Source organism: Microtus pennsylvanicus, chromosome 1, assembly GCF_037038515.1.
Source record: "Microtus pennsylvanicus isolate mMicPen1 chromosome 1, mMicPen1.hap1, whole genome shotgun sequence".
Taxonomy (NCBI): Eukaryota; Metazoa; Chordata; class Mammalia; order Rodentia; family Cricetidae; genus Microtus; species Microtus pennsylvanicus.
Window position 1 is genome coordinate 102,997,186 of NC_134579.1, and position 15,930 is coordinate 103,013,115.

At 50.7% G+C, this 15,930-nt stretch overlaps 1 protein-coding gene across 17 annotated transcripts in view; it reads left to right on the plus strand.

Moving 5' to 3' along the window:
• The window catches only part of Gtf2ird1 (GTF2I repeat domain containing 1), a 93,949-nt gene that overhangs the window by 50,303 nt on the left and 27,716 nt on the right, over positions 1 to 15,930 (plus strand). For 16 of the 17 annotated variants that reach the window (XM_075977457.1, XM_075977416.1, XM_075977440.1 and 13 more), the window contains exons 7-12: positions 977 to 1,066; positions 2,894 to 2,977; positions 9,282 to 9,465; positions 12,237 to 12,262; positions 13,797 to 13,905; positions 15,622 to 15,659. In XM_075977457.1, coding sequence (XP_075833572.1) covers positions 977 to 1,066; positions 2,894 to 2,977; positions 9,282 to 9,465; positions 12,237 to 12,262; positions 13,797 to 13,905; positions 15,622 to 15,659 — 531 coding nt within the window. The remainder of the gene's footprint in view (positions 1 to 976; positions 1,067 to 2,893; positions 2,978 to 9,281; positions 9,466 to 12,236; positions 12,263 to 13,796; positions 13,906 to 15,621; positions 15,660 to 15,930) is intronic. The other variant, XM_075977407.1, reaches the window with a different exon arrangement.

Genomic DNA, 15,930 nt, shown 5'->3' on the forward strand with positions numbered 1-15,930 from the left:
CTCTTGGCCTTCCACAAGGCCTTGAACTGACCTTGGATGCTGAGAGGCATTCCCCCCCCCCCAGGCTGTGGAGAGCGTAAATAAACTAATGGGGGTGATGGAATGGTCCAGCAGGTGCTTGTCGATTGGCTTCACAACCTGAGTTCAATCTCTCCAGACTCACGTGGTGAAGGAGGAAATTGAATCCCACAAGTTGTCCTCTGGCGGCCATACATGCACGCATTCATGCATGCATGTGCGTGCACACACACCCCCAAGAGATGACTGCAATTAAAAAAGAAATAAAATCATATGCATTTAATGAGCACCTACTGCATACACTGCTTGGGTTTAAGATTTAGGAAGAAGAGAAGGAACAGCTAGGAATGAAGGAGATGTGAGCTCTATCCTGGCTGTGTATGCCCCTGGCAAGTCTCGATCTCACTGAGCCTCAGTTTCTTCGTTTGTAAAAATGGGGTACTTCTGGAGTATCCCTTATCTAAGATTCTTGGGATTGAGATTCCTAAAACAGCTCGGGCGGTGGTGGTGCACGCCTTTAATCCCAACCCTTGAGAGGCAGAGGCAGGCGGATCTCAGTGAGTTCGAGTCCAGCCTGGACATTTCAGACTTGGGTGTTGGAGATGGCTCAGTTGATCGAGTGCTTGCCTAATTAGAAGCACCTGTTGCTAAGCCCAGTGACCTCCGTTTAATTCCTGGGACCCACATCATAAAAGAGAACCACCTCCCACAAGTTGTGTTCTGATCATTTATAAGTAAATGAATAAATTAATTAAGAGAATGAGAAGAAAACGGGGAGCCTGACCTGCTCTCGTGGTGCCTGCCCTGGGTATCTCCCAGGCTGGTATAGAGCAGCTGGGATCCATGGTTAGGGATATGGGTTGCCTGGAACCTGGGAATCACGGGGCTCCCAGTTTTAGTTTCTCCGAGGTATCTGGGACCCCTCCAAAACGTATGCCTTTCTTTGCCCCTTGTTCAGGACAGAAGCCCGCAGGACCTGCTGGGCCTCTCATCCAGAATGTCCATGCCTCCAAGCGGATCCTCTTCTCCATTGTCCATGACAAGTCAGGTAGGCCAGCGCCCTCGGCAGTGACCCGGCCAGAGTGGTTTTCTGAGGGGAAAATGGGTCCTGAAGATACTGGTGAGAGAGAGGAGCAGTTTGGCGCAAGGGGCTGGGAGTCAAAGCAGCCACGGGCGTCACAAATGTCCCCAAACTACAACTTAAGATAGCGTTTGTTACTACGTAGTTTCTGCGTGTATGTTAGTTTTCTCGTTGCTGTGATAAGACACTGACCAAAAAACAACTTAAGGGAGGAAGACTCGGTTGTAGCTCGTAGTTCAAAGGGTTACAGTGTGCCAAGTAACCTCCCGGAAGACCTGGCGGGCGGAGTCCGAGGTGCCTGGTCACACAATCAGAGACCGGAAAGAGATTGGAGGCTGGTGTTTGGCTTGTTTCTTCTTTTGATATAATCTGGGATCTCAGCTACGGAATGGTACTTCCCTGTCCAGAAACCCCCTCACAAACACACTCAGCCGGTTGGTCATTTCCATGGTGATTCTGAATCCTGTTCAAGTTGGCAAGCAAACCTCATTATCATAGCGGATGAGAAAATAGTTTGTGTGTAGGGTCTCTTGCAAGCTCGTCGGCATGTGTCACCCGGGCGGCAGTCTCATCTGAGGGTTTGGCTGAAGCTGGAGAGACATGCATAAGGAAGGTCACCCTTGCAGCCTGGATCAGAGGCTTCAGTTCTGCACCACGTGGGCTAGTTTACCTCAGGACAGCCGAACAGGCTCGCAACTTTTCGGCTGGCGTCCTCAGGCTTGGTGGTCCAAGACAGGAAGGAGGAAGCCTGTTTTTTTTTCGTGACCTCACTTCAGAAGTGACTATCATTTCTGCCCCCATTCTATCCACGAGAAGCCCAGAATGTTCCAGCCAGTGCTCAGAGGGGAAAGAATTATACTCTTCCTGTGAGAGAAGACATATTTAAAAAGTTAGGTGTGAGGCTTTAATTCAACACTCAGGAAGGAGAGGCAGGAGGATCTCTGAGTTCGAGGCCAGTCTGGTTTACATAGAAAATACCAGACTTGCCAGAGCTACATAGTGATACTCTGCCTCAAAAATGAAGGAAGGAAGGAAGGAAGGAAGGAAGGAAGGAAGGAAGGAAGGAAGGAAGGAAGGAAGGAAGGAAGGAACCCTTGTATGGGTAGCTCTCAGCACTTGGGAACTGAGACAGGAAGCTCGCCTTTGAGGCTAACCTGGGCTATGCAGTAAGGCTCTGTCTCTAAAGAACAGATGAAAGAAAGTAAAGAAAGATGTGGGGGGTGCTGGAATGTGGTTGAACAGTCACGAATTGTTTATAGCCCCCCATTTCCCCATGGAGGGCAGGATGTGTGCCTCAGCACTAGAGTGCCTCTTTAGAATTTCTCGGTGCGGGACTGGGAGCTTGGCTGGACCAAAGATCATTTCTATAGCATGTATTAGGGTCCTAGGTCCCAGCACTAGCCCTGCCTGATTCCCTAGACTTTGTGACACATGTCTGCCATCCCAGCACCTGAGAGGCTGAGGCAGGAGGATTTCAAATCCAGTCCAACCTGGTCTACACAGTAAGACCCTCCTTCCTCAAGAGACGTGGCTTTCCTAGGCTTTGCCTTCCTAAGGAAGGGTATTGTGGGGAGTCAGAAGATCTGTGCCTTCATGGTTCTTTGGGAGATGGAGAAGTAGACATGGAGCTGGCGAGAGCGGAGGGGTGACACTGTCCAAGCACCCTAGATTGCACGGGGGCTGCGACGACAATGGATGGGACAGCAGTGTTCTTCCCAGTGGCACCCTAGGCTGGTGGGGGGAGAGTGGGGAGCAGGGGACCAGCCCCTCACTGGGCCTTCTGTGTTTTGATAGAGAAGTGGGACGCCTTCATCAAGGAGATGGAGGACATCAACACCCTGCGGGAGTGCGTGCAGATCCTGTTTAACAGCAGATACGGTGAGTGGGTGGCGCAGCCCACCGGGTGAGCATCTCATTATGTGTGGCAGTCGCTTGTGTTCCCCAACACAACAGCCTGAGCCATATGCTGGCGCCCGCGCAGCGTCAGTGCGGATGGCATCCGGTGTGGGCTCTCCCCTATCTGGGGAGAGGGTGGTTGTGTCAATATTTCCCTTGCAGATTCTTTGTGGGGGTGGGATGATGGCAGATCCCCAGACCTTCCGTCACCTATGGGAAGATGGGCAGGGGGACGTGTTGCTCTCTGTTGGCTGCTTCCACGGCCCCTTATTGTAGTCTACTATATTTCTTGTGTGTGCATGCATATGTGTGTGTAGTTGCACATACGCGTGTGTGCGTGTTGAGGCCAGAGGACAACCTCAGGTATCATTTTTAGACATCATGCACCTTTGTTGCGTGCTGTTGCTGAGACTGTCTCAGGTAGCCGGGGCTAGTGTTGAAATTGCTGTGAATGGAGAGTGACCTTGAACTTTTGATCCTCCTTCCTGTACTTCCCGAGTGCTGGGATTCCAGGTATGCACCACCATGTCCATGATGCTGGAGATGGAACCCAGGGTCCCATAAAAAGTTCTATCCCAGCTGGAAAGGTACACAGAGAGGCCCTGTCTTAGACTCCTATTGCTACAATGAAACACCATGACCCCAGAACCAGCCTGGAAAAGAAAGGCTTTGTTTCGGGGTTCACACTCCATGGCGAAAGGACAGGGCAGGAGCTCGAGGCAGGCACCTGGAGGCAGGAACCGAAGCAGTGGCCATGGAGGAATGCTGCTTATTGGTTTGCTCTCTTGACTTGCCCAGCTTTCTTAGAACATCCAGAAGCATCAACCCAGGTGTGATACTGCCCATAGCGAAGTGGGCTGGTCCTACATCAATCATCAGTCAAGAAGCTGCACCACAGTCTTGCCCATAGGCCAGTTAGTAGGGACATTTTCTCAACTGAGGTTCCCTCTTCCCAAATGACTCCAGCTTGTGTCAGGTAGACATAGAACTAGCCAACATAGCCAACTTACTGGCTATCCCCACTTCTGTGTCCTGATCTCTTTATTTGAAGACATAGTCTCTTACTGGCTTGGAACACACTCAGTAGGTTAATGGGGCCGGCTAATGGACCTCAGGACCCATCTGTTTCTGTGTCTCCAATGTTGGAGTTTATAAGTACAAGCTACCACTCCTGGCTATTTTGCATTAGTTCTGGCCATCAGAATTGGATCTGTATGTTTGTAAGACAGGCACTTTACCAACTGAGCTAAGACTTTTTAATTACATGCAGTGGTGTGTCTGTCTGTCTGTCTGTCTGCCTCCATCACATGTGCGTGCCGGTCAGAGGACAGCTCTCAGGATGTGATTGTCCAGCCATCATTTAGGTACCATGGATTGAACTCAGGTTATCAGGCTTGGTGTTAAGTGCCTGTACCTGGTGAGCTGTCATCACTAGCTTGTCTTTTGTGTGTGTGTTTTGTTGTTGTTTTGGGGTATGTGAGTGCCTTGTTTGTTTCGAGACAGGGTTTCTCTGTGTAGCCCTGGCTGTCCTCAAACTCAGAGATCCGCCTGCCTCTGCCTCCGCCTCCCAAGTGTGTGAGTGTTCTACATTTATTTTGTGTTTGTCTGTGTCTGCTGAACTGTGCCGTGACACACATATTTGTACTCAGAGAACAGACTGCAGCAGTTGATTCCCTCCTTCTGCTGTATGAGTTCCAGGGATTGAGTTCATATTTGTGCTTGGTTGTAATGCACCTTTACCCACCGAACCGTACTCCTCCCCCCTTGGATTTTTTTGGAGGCTCTTATTTCATAGCCTACACTAGGCTAAAATCACTACTTAGGCCAAGCTGCCTCAGCCCAGCAAATACTGTGATTGTACGCATGACCAATTTACTTTCTTTCCTTTCCTTTTATTTCATTCTTTTGAGGGTGGGGGTGTTTCGAGACAGGGCTTCTATGTGTTGCCCTGACTGTCCTGGAGCTCACTCTGTAGACCAGGCTGTCTTTAAACTCATAGAGATCCGCCCGCTTCTGCCTTGAAAGTGCTGGGATTAAAGGCATGGGGCACCACCATCACCCCGGGCCTTCTTTCTTATTTATGTGTTCATAATTTTAAGATGGGGTCTGCCTTTGAACTCCAAGTAGCCCAGGATGACCTTGAACTTCTGATCCTCCTGCCTCTACTTCTTGAGTGTTCCAGGACAGGAACACGCCACCCTGCCCAGTTTATTCAATGCTGGGGGTGGAATTCGGGGCTCCAAGTGTGCCAGGCAAACACTCCCAGCTGAGTCACATCCCAGCACTTTTATCTGGTTTTTTTAGACATAGTCCAGGCTGGCTTTGAACTCATAGCAATCCTCCTACCTCCATCTCTGCAAGGCTCAGATTCCCAGGTATGCACCACCTTCTGGCTTTCCTGCTTTATGTCCTTTGCTTAACAGGTCTTTTTCACTCTGGAGAGGTAAACTCCGTAGGAGATGATCCAAAAGCTGAGTTTTGTAAAATATTTAAGAACTTGTCCCCAGAACAGAGCACCTCACCATTAAAGCCTAAGACATAACGTGATAGGCATAAGGTCCTCTATCCTGGAGGGCAACTTTCTGTCCAAGGACCACAGCAACCAATGCCTGAAGGGCACGTATATGCTGACATGCAGCAGTGGGTGTTGACACACAGCAGTGGTGCTTATATGCTGACATGCAGCAGTGGTGCTTACATGCAGACATGCAGCAGTGGTGCTTACACACAGCAGTGGTGCTTACATGCAGACATGAAGCAGTGGTGCTTACACGCAGACACGCAGCAGTGGTGCTTACACGCTGACACGCAGCAGTGGTGCTTACACGCTGACACGCAGCAGTGGTGCTTACACGCTGACACGCAGCAGTGGTGCTTACATGCAATCATGCAGCAGTGGTGCTTACATGCAATCATGCAGCAGTGGTGCTTACATGCAATCATGCAGCAGTGGTGCTTACATGCTGACACAGCAGTGGTGCTTACATGCAATCATGCAGCAGTGGTGCTTACATGCAGACATGCAGCAGTGGTGCTTACACACAGCAGTGGTGCTTACATGCAGACATGAAGCAGTGGTGCTTACATGCAGACATGCAGCAGTGGTGCTTACACGCTGACACGCAGCAGTGGTACTTACACGCTGACACGCAGCAGTGGTGCTTACATGCAGACACAGCAGTGGTGCTTACATGCTGACACGCAGCAGTGGTGCTTACATGCAGACATGCAGCAGTGGTGCTTACACGCTGACACGCAGCAGTGGTGCTTACACGCTGACACGCAGCAGTGGTGCTTACATGCAGACACAGCAGTGGTGCTTACATGCAATCATGCAGCAGTGGTGCTTACATGCAATCATGCAGCAGTGGTGCTTACATGCAGACATGCAGCAGTGGTGCTTACATGCTGAAACAGCAGTGGTGCTTACATGCAGACACAGAAGTGGGTACTTAAATATGCAGATACATGCAGCAATGAGTATTTACATGCAGACACAGCAGTGGTGCTTACATGCAGATATATGAGGGGGTCCCTACAGACATCAGACAGGGAAGCAAACCAAATGAAGAGACGAGAATAAAAACCCAGTGCAGACTGACTTCATCCACCTGGATCAGACTTTGGGGGCTCTAATGCCAGGCAGTTCCTCGTCAGCAAATTTAAAACTCAGTACAATTGGGGGGAAATTTTCCAGGCAACAGTCAGTCCAGTTCCAGGTACACAATACATTTGAAGGTGTGACTACATGGAGATTCTTTTACAAAGTACACGCTACCGTGAGGGAGGGAGGGTTCAGTAACTTAAAGACACAGAATCTAGTGTGCTCTCTGAATAGCATAGAAGTCAGCAGGCCGTAAAGTACATGGGACATCTACCCCAAGGATGGGTAACGGTCTAGGGAGGGAAGAGTCTAGAATAATCTTTCTGAGGAATTTGGGTAAGGTCTGCCTCCACAGATAGCTAAAAAGTCACCAACTTATTAACAAAATCCACTCCCTGCCTTCTAGACGGGAAAACAGTTATTTTATCTCCTCCATTGAGAAGTGGGCTCTATGTGTTTAACATTCCTGGTTTCCCTAGTGATCTGTGGCACAAGGACCTTTGTGCCCCCAACAGATGTATACAGTAGTGTGCACTTGTGTGCAAGTGCATGTAGCTGTGGGCATTTGTGTGCAAGATCATGCGGTTGTGGACCCTCGTGTGCAAGCGTGCACAGCTGTGAGAACTTGAATGTGGTTGCATGCAGCAGTTGGTGTTAGTGTCCAGGTGTCCACAGTGCTTGGCGAGGAAACAAAGATGGCTTAGAGGAGGCTGAGTCCTCGGGCTAGAGAGTCAGGTGGCTTCCTGAGATGATGCCGTTGCTGGGCGATCTGGGACTGGTAGCCCAGGCCCCCTGTGTAGGGTGTGGGGTGGCGTGTGCACAGGAGTCTCCCGACAATCGGGTGAACCCCCTGGGCTGTAGGGAGTAGAAACTGGAGACGCTTTGGCTATGTGCAAGAGGATGGGACCTGGTTAAGCGCTGGCATCTGCTTGAACGTAGTGCCAGCCCCTGGTGCTGTCTTTCTGGCTATGATATATGCTTGTGATGTGGAGAGGGGGGTGGTGGCAGTGTACACCTTTAATCCCAGCAGTCAGGAGGCAGAGGCTGAGGGATCTCTGTAAATTTGAGGCCAAACTGGTCTACAAAGAGAGTTCCAGGACAGCAAGGGCTGTTACGGAGAGAAACCCTGTCTTGGAAAAAAAATGCAGAGACCGGGCTTGGTGGTCTCTTACACTTGTAATTCCAGCATTTTGAGACTGAGACAAAGGGATTTAAGGGTTGCAGGCCTGCCTGGGGTGTAAAGAGAGACCCTGTCAAAAACTAAAGGAGTTTAGAATGTGGCTCTGTTGGTAGAGTGCTTGCCTAGCATGTGTGAAGGGGTTCCATCCCCAGCGACATATAAACCAGACATAGTGGTTTTCGCCTATATCCCAGCACTTTGGAGATGAGGCAGGAGGATCGTGAATTCAAAGAGACCCCCCCATCTCAGGGGGGAAAACGTCCAGCATTGCATGGTCCTGAGCTCACATGAACTCCAAAAAGTGATTGCCCAGACACTGAAGGCAGGGAGGGGGCTTCCCAGACAGCAGGCGGGGGTGAGGAAGAAATGATTTGACAGCTGCTGAGATTTCAAGGGATTATTTAATATGACAACGAGCTAATTGTGACTTCACAGTGTAGAGCTGGCTGCCAACGCTGTCACCAGACACCGGGCCCGTCAACAAGAAAACAGTGAGCTGCTCTTGAAGTAGCCTGAACTATTCTGCCCAGCCCTGGCGTGGCCAGTGAGTGCCTGGAGGGCAGCTCAGAGCTACAAGGACACCACCCTGAGCAGAACAGGGAAAGCCCAGAGCAAGGGCCAGCTTGGCCCAAGAAAATAAGCAATAGTTAGTGCTTGGCAGGCTAGTGCACCTGGCGCATAACCCAACCCTTGCGAGGCCGAGGCAGGAAGATTGCTGTGTATTTGATGCCAGTCTGGGGACTGTAATAAGACCCTGTCTCAAGTAGATGCAGGGCAGCAGGAAGGTAAATGGTTCAGCTGGTAAAAAAGGGGGGGGAGGCTCTTGCAACCAAGCCTTATGCACTGTTTCATCCCTGGCACCCACCCGAAGGAAGGAGAGAACTGACTTCTGCAAGTTGTCCTCTGACCTCCACACTCAGGCACTTAGGCAATGCCTCCCAATAAATAATTAGTATGCTTTGTTTTAATGTTAAAACAAAAAGGACCCTGGGTAGGGTGGTGGTGGTGCATTCTTTTAATCCCAGCACTCAGGAGGCAGAATCAGGTGGATCTCTGTGAGCTTGAGGCCAGCCTGATCCACAAGAGCTAGTTCCAGGACTGGCTCCAAAGCCACAGAGAAACCCTGTCTCAAAAAACAAAACAAAACAAAAACAAACAAACAAAGACCCTGGTCAAGGCAGCCCTGCTCTTTAATGCCAGTATTTGGGAAGCAGAAGCAGGCAGGCCTTGGAATGTGAGGCCAGCCTGGTCTACATAGTGAGTTCTGAGTCAGCCAGGACTAAGTAGTGAGAATCTGTCTGAAAGGGTTAAAGAGAGAGAGAGAGAGAGAGAGAGAGAGAGAGAGAGGGAGGGAGGGAGGGAGGGAGGGAGGGAGGGAGGGAGGGAGGGAGGGAGGGTGACACCATTGTTTCTGTTACAACACAGCCAAGGCAGCATTAGATGGGAGGGAACGGGATCCTGTGACTTGTCTCTCATACTCATCCTTGTTCTTGTCCTTCTAGCGGAAGCCCTGGGCCTGGACCACATGGTCCCTGTCCCCTATAGGAAGATTGCCTGTGACCCCGAGGCTGTGGAAATTGTGGGCATCCCGGACAAGATCCCCTTCAAGCGGCCCTGTACTTATGGGGTGCCCAAGCTGAAGCGGATTCTGGAGGAGCGGCACAGCATTCACTTCATCATCAAGAGGTGTGCACTGGTTGGGTTCTGGGAAAGAAGGCCTGCCTAGAACTGCCCACTGAGGGGCTGGGGCATGATTCAGTGGGAGAGCATTTGCCTAGAATCCCCCAGTGAGGGGCTGGGGCATGGCTCAGTGGTAGAGCCCCTGCCTAGAATCCCCCAGTGAGGGGCTGGAGTGTGGCTCAGTGGTAGAGCCCCTGCCTAGAATCCCCCAGTGAGGGGCTGGGGTGTGGATCAGTGGTAGAGCACCTGCCTAGAATCCCCCAGTGAGGGGCTAGGGTGGGGCTCAGTGGTAGAGCCCCTGCCTAATGTGTGAGACTCTGGATTTTTCTGCCCTCAGAGCCACACACAAAGACAAAAAGAAGAGCAAATGGTTCTAGAACTTAGAACTGTGCTTTGGGACCCTAGTCCATCAAGTGTGCCTATTAACCGAGACATGCTGTGAGGGCATCTGGCTTTTTTCCTCGGCCTCCCAAAAGTGAAGTGAAACCCCTTTAGCCTGGCCCGGCCTCCCCCAACTATGTATTTCATAAATAATGGTTCCCTTGTTAATTCTTCAGCTGCTGGGTCAGTGGGCAGGACTGAGAAGGGAAGCTGGGCCCCCAGACAGGAAGCTAGTTCCCTCTGGCCTTGGTCTCTGTGGTTGCTTCAGGCCTTGTGTTTTCCAGATGTGTGTGAGTTCTCTGAGCTCCACGAACAGCAGGGAAGCAAGCCCCAGTCTCTCAGAAGAACAGGAAGTCACGCTTAGACTTCGTGCCCTGAGCCTTAACCTAGACACCCAACTCAGTCTGCCCTTATTGGCTTTTTTGTTTTGTTTTGTTTTGTTGAACTATTTTTTTTTTCAGGCAAGGTCTCACTATGTGCCTTTGGCTGATCTGGAACTCACTATATTAGACCAGGCTGGCCTCAAACTCACAGAGATCAGCCTGTCTCTGCCTTCTGAGTACTGGGATTAAAAGTGTGCGCCAGTATATCTGACTAGGTTTTTTTGTTTGTTTGTTTCTTGTTTTTGTAAATTTTGCAAATTGTAAATTGGTGTTTTTAAAGACAGGGTCTCATGTACTGTGAGAACGTTAATTTAGACAGATTGTCCAAAATACTCGGTTTTGTGATAGTTCCCCGCAGACACTCTAACCATTGTCAGGCCCCGGGTACACGCCCAGCCTCCTGTCCTGGGCTCATCCTGGTGCTGTGAGAACCATGTGACTCGCAGCAGCTCTGGGGAGAAAATGGGGTTGATTTCCTGTTCCAGGTCACAGTTCACCATTGAGGGAAGCCAGGGCAGGAACTTAGCAGAACCGTGGAGGGGAGGCAGCTCTTTGGCTCAGTCTCTGGCTTGCTAACCCTGCTCCTGCTTCCTATTGGCTGAGTCCTCCTGTATCGATTTACACGATTCCTCAGAGACATGTCCACAGGCTGATCTGATGCGGGCAGTGACTCAGGTGACGCTAGTTTGTGTCACATGGGCAGTTGAGACCTAACCAGCCCCGACCTCCTGAACACCTTTCCCTTTGGCAAATCTTTTCCTTGTCGGTCATTGCTGCTAGTCTCTTTGAGACAAGGTCATAATATATAATATATATAGCCCATGGCCTTGACCTAAAGATCCTCCTGCCTCAGCCTCCCAAGTGTTGGGTTTACAGGCAAACACCTCCATTCTTGGCCTGGGCTTCAATTACTTTATCTGCGTGTCTTGGTCCTTGAACCATCCCTGGGCCCCAGCTTCTTCCCCTCTGATTGGTCCATCCGTGATCTGACCCTGCCACAAACACAAGAGTCCCATGAGTTGTGTATGAGCCCGTCAATACAAGGACCTTGCTTTAGCCATCTACATAACACCCTAGTTTCTGCCCTTGCTTGGGGCCCCTGCTTTCTGAGAACACCCCTGAAGGAGTCCTCAGGTCGCCTTCCATGGCTATGGTCTGTTGTTTGCTCCAAGTTGCTTTTTGCCGAGCCTGGCACTTTAGGGGACGCAGGTATAACAGGCCTTAATGAGTGGGTCTAGGGGTGGTGGTGTGGTTTAGGGGGTCAAGTGCCTGTCCAGCATTCACGAAGCCCTGGCTTCCATACCAAGGGCTCCAAAAACCAGACATGGTGTTGACAGGCCTGTAATTCTAACACAGTAAGAGGCAAAAGGATCAGGAAGGAACTCAAGGTCATCCTTGGCTACACAGGGAGTTTGAAGTCAGCCTGGGCTACGGGAGAGCCTGTCTTCAAAGCAAAACAGAACAACAAAACCCATACAGTCTTTCGGGCCAGAGTGACAGTGGGACAGGAGTCTGAGTTGTCCAGGTTCCCTCTGTATTCTTTGCTTTTCCTTGTTGCTCTAACTAAACACCCAACAAAAGCAACTTAAGGGAGGAAAGCGGTTACTTGGGCTCCCAGTGTGAGGGTGCACAGTCCATCCGGGTGGGAAGGTGGGCAGCAGAAGCATGAGGTGGTCACAGTGCGTCCTTGGTCAGGAAGCGAAGAGATGAACACTGACTCTACCCCCCCAGCTGTCTTTCTTTTGATTCACTACAGGTCCCCAGCCTATGGGATGGAGCCACCCATATTTGGGGCTTTAGGGCTTCTCTTCAATTAACCCAATCTAAAAAATCCCTCACAGATATGCCCCGAGATTTGTTTCAGGTTGGTGAGATTAACCATCACTCCTCAACGCTTGCCCACATGTGTGGCCAGTCCTATCTGTGGCTCTCAGAGCCACCCTGGCAAGATGGGTGGCCATCTCTGGAAGGGACCAGCCTGCGCCAATCTCATCCTCCCTTTTCTCTTTCCAGGATGTTTGATGAGCGCATTTTCACAGGTAAGCAAATGGGTACTGTTGGGTGGTCTGTTCTGGAGCTGCAGTCTCCTTGAATTGTCCCTGTCATCTTGAATCCTCTTCTGTATCTTGGGATTGTATGTGGTCTCTGGGCTCCCAGTGGCTGACAGACTGGAACCCTGTACAGTTTAGAGTCTCCTTGGAGGAAATAGTAATACCATTTGCTAAACATATAGCTAGGTTCCCTTCGGAACGACCTTGGTTTTTATTTGGATTGGTGTGTGTGTGTGCGTGTGTGCACGTGTGTGTGTGTCCATGTGGAGACCAGAAGTCAGCTTGGTCCTTGAGCCATCCACAGTCTTCCGTAGTCACTCTCTGGCTCACTCCTGTTGGAGACAGCTTGCTCACTGATGTCATCGCCTCCCTTATCTGGGTCGTGGGCATACCGCCCTGCGCCTGGCTTTTTCTATGGGTGTTGGGTCTTCAAGTTCAGTTTTTCATGCCTGCATGGCAGTCACTTCACCTGTAGATCAGTCTTCCCAGCTCCTGAGCTACCTTGTTTTATTCTTTTTATCTTCTTTTATTTAATTCCCCCCATTATTTAATCCCTTTTTTTAGTGTCTCGCTACACAGCCCAGCTTGGCCTCAAATTCTCTGTAACCCAGGCTAGCCTTAAATTCAGGATCTTTCTGCCTCTGTCTCTTGAGTCCTGAGATTGCAGGCATATGCTGCCATTCTGCAGACATGGGTATGATCCCACTCCCATATATACACAGAGCAATTAAACACTAGAGAAGTGGGGCCGTGGCTTTTCCCTTAGATGCTGTGACCCCCAAACCCCAGCCACCGAAAGCTACACAGATCCGCAGGGCATGATGGACCTGAGACCCATTAACAGCTTTGTAACCTCGAGCATTGTCCGTGGGCCTCAGTTTCCCCATCTGTGACATGGAGGTGATAAGAGTTAGCTGGCCAGGCGGTGGTAGCAAGGCCTTTAATCCTAGCACCTGAGGCAGAGGCAGATGGATCTCTGTGAGTTTAAGACCAGCCTGGTCTACACAGAGTTGCAGGACAGCCAGAGCCATACAGAGAAACCCTATCTCTGTATGAAAGAAAGAGGGGGGTGGGGAAGAGGAGCTAGCTGCCTTCTGATTTCTGGTTCTATTAAAGGAGAAAATGATCCCATAGGACAAATGGGTAGGAGTGGAGGCTGTGGCCTTTCTCCTGAGGTACTTACATTATCATGTCCTATCGGAGTGTGGGGAGAACTTTCCAGAATGAAGGCAGGATGTAGACAGATGCCTTCCTGGCTGTTTCAGACACAGTCTCCAAAGAAGAGATCAGAGGCAGCCTGCCTCTTCCCAAGAGTGTCTCTCGGGATGTCCTATAGAAGCCACTGCCCGAGTGTCTCCCACCAGCAGGAAAGACCCTAACTTTGGGGGTTCTCAAGATAGGGCCGTAGTCCAAGCAGACTTCAAACTCACAGCAGTCCCCCAACCTCAGGCTTCTGAGTGTTGAGGTTGCAGGTGTACATCTGGCTGAGGAGCTGCCATTTTAAGCTCAACTCTTCCCGCAGGGAACAAGTTTACCAAAGACCCCGTGAAGCTGGAGCCAGCCAGCCCACCAGAAGACACTTCTACAGAGGTCTGTAGGGACACTATGCTGGACCTGGCTGGGACTGCTTGGTAAGGTCCCTCCTCTGCTCTGGGTTAGGCCTGTGTTCTGCGCAGGTTAGGAAGGGGTGAGGCCTGACTGGTTCCCATCCCCCAACTTGGACACATGGTTTCCACACCAGGGATTTTCTAGTCCCGTGAGAGGCAAAGTGGAACAAGAGAACAAGGAGGATTAGTTATTTCAGGTGTCAGTTATCTCAGGGACCTTCCTTGGTTACCCACACTGTTTATCTGTATGTTCAGCTGACATCCGAGTCACTGTCCCTCACTCCAAAATCAGGTTGTAGATCCGAGGGGAACAAGAACTGGTCATTCGGGCTACAGGTGTCCTTCAGCAGTAGAGCGCTACCTAGGATTCCCCAGTGAGGGGCTGGAGTGTGGCTCAGTGTAGAGCCCCTGCCTAGAATCCCCCAGTGAGGGGCTGGGGTGGGGCTCAGTGGTAGAGCCCTTGCCTAGAATCCCCCAGTGAGGGGCTGGGGTGTGGCTCAGTGGTAGAGACCCTGCCTAGAATCCCCCAGTGAGGGTCTGGGGGTGTGGCTCAGTGGTAGAGCCCCTGCCTAGAATCCCCCAGTGAGGGTCTGGGGGTGTGGCTCAGTGGTAGAGCACCTGCCTAGAATCCCCCAGTGAGGGGGTGTAGACTTGGCTCTGTGACAGAGCACCCTCCTACTGTGCACAAAACCCTGGATTCAATCTCCATGCTTGCTTTTAAAAAGAAAAAGAGATGACATCAGTCATTTATTTTAGAATTCCCATGTTCCAGATCTTGCTCACAGATATCCTACAGTCCCCAGTGCGGCCCCCCCCCCATCCCCAACACCGTTCAGTTACTCTGCTGAGCCTGGAGACTCCTAAACTGGCCAGAAAGATGGAGACGAGAGTGAGAACATGACCCTGGGAAGCTGGGACCTGACACTAACGTAGGGCAGTTAACCCCATTCTGTGGGAGCATGGAGTCCAGGATGCATGGTGGTTTTATTTTCTTGTTAATATTTTATTTTATTGAGACAAATCCTCACTGTGTGTATCTCTGGCCATCCTGGAACTCACTGCATTACCAGGCTCTGGGTCATAAAGATACAGATTCCTCTGCCTCCCTACACTGGGACTAAAGGCCTGCTCCATCACACCTGGTCTTGAGTTTATTTTTATTTTTGTGTGTTTTGTTTTTTCGAGACTGAGTTTCTCTGTGTAGCCTTGGCTATCCTGGTACTCACTTTGTAGAACCAGGCTCCCTCAACCTCACAGAGATCCGCCTGCCTCTGCCTCCCAAGTGCTGGTGTTAAAAGGCGTGTGCCTGGTTTAAGATTATTTTTATTTTATGAGTATATATGTGTGCCTGAATGTATCTATATGCACCGTGCGTGTGCAGATGCCTATGGGTACCCAAAGAGGGCATTGGGTACAGGAGAGCGAGAGTTATAGATGATCGTGAGCCCCCCATGTGGATACCGGGAACTGTACTTGGGTTCCTCTGCAAGAACAGCAAGCCATCTTAAGTACCGAGCCAGCTCTCCAGCCCCTTAGTTTGGTTTTCTCAAGCTTTATAATAGAGTCTTGAGCTCCCAACAATCCTGTGTGTTTCTCTCAAGTACTGAGGTCACAGATGAGCTCTGTAACACTCACGTTTCGGGGGTGGGTGGGTATTTCTGAATGGTGGGCAGAGCCGCGCTGGGCAAAGGGCTCAGGACAAGGTCGCCACTGGGTCATTTCTCCATCTTTCTTTCTCAGGTCAGACAAGAGCAGTGTCTCTGAAGACTGTGGGCCAGGTGAGCAGCAGCGTCTCCCTTGGGTATGATAGTTATGGCTGTAGAACTGGGAGGGTGGCTGCCAGGCTCCTGCTGACAGCCAGGAGGAGTCCTGCCTGGGCTGTGAACCCTCAGTACTTGGGATTGTCCTCTTCCCATGGCCATCCCCAAAGCCTCACAAGGCAAGCAGCAGAGCATGCTGGGAACTCTCTGGGGAGCAGAGGGGAGTAGAAGCTGACTCCTGGCATCATCACTGTCTCTTTGTACCTGCGGACAAGTAACTCCGTTTTCA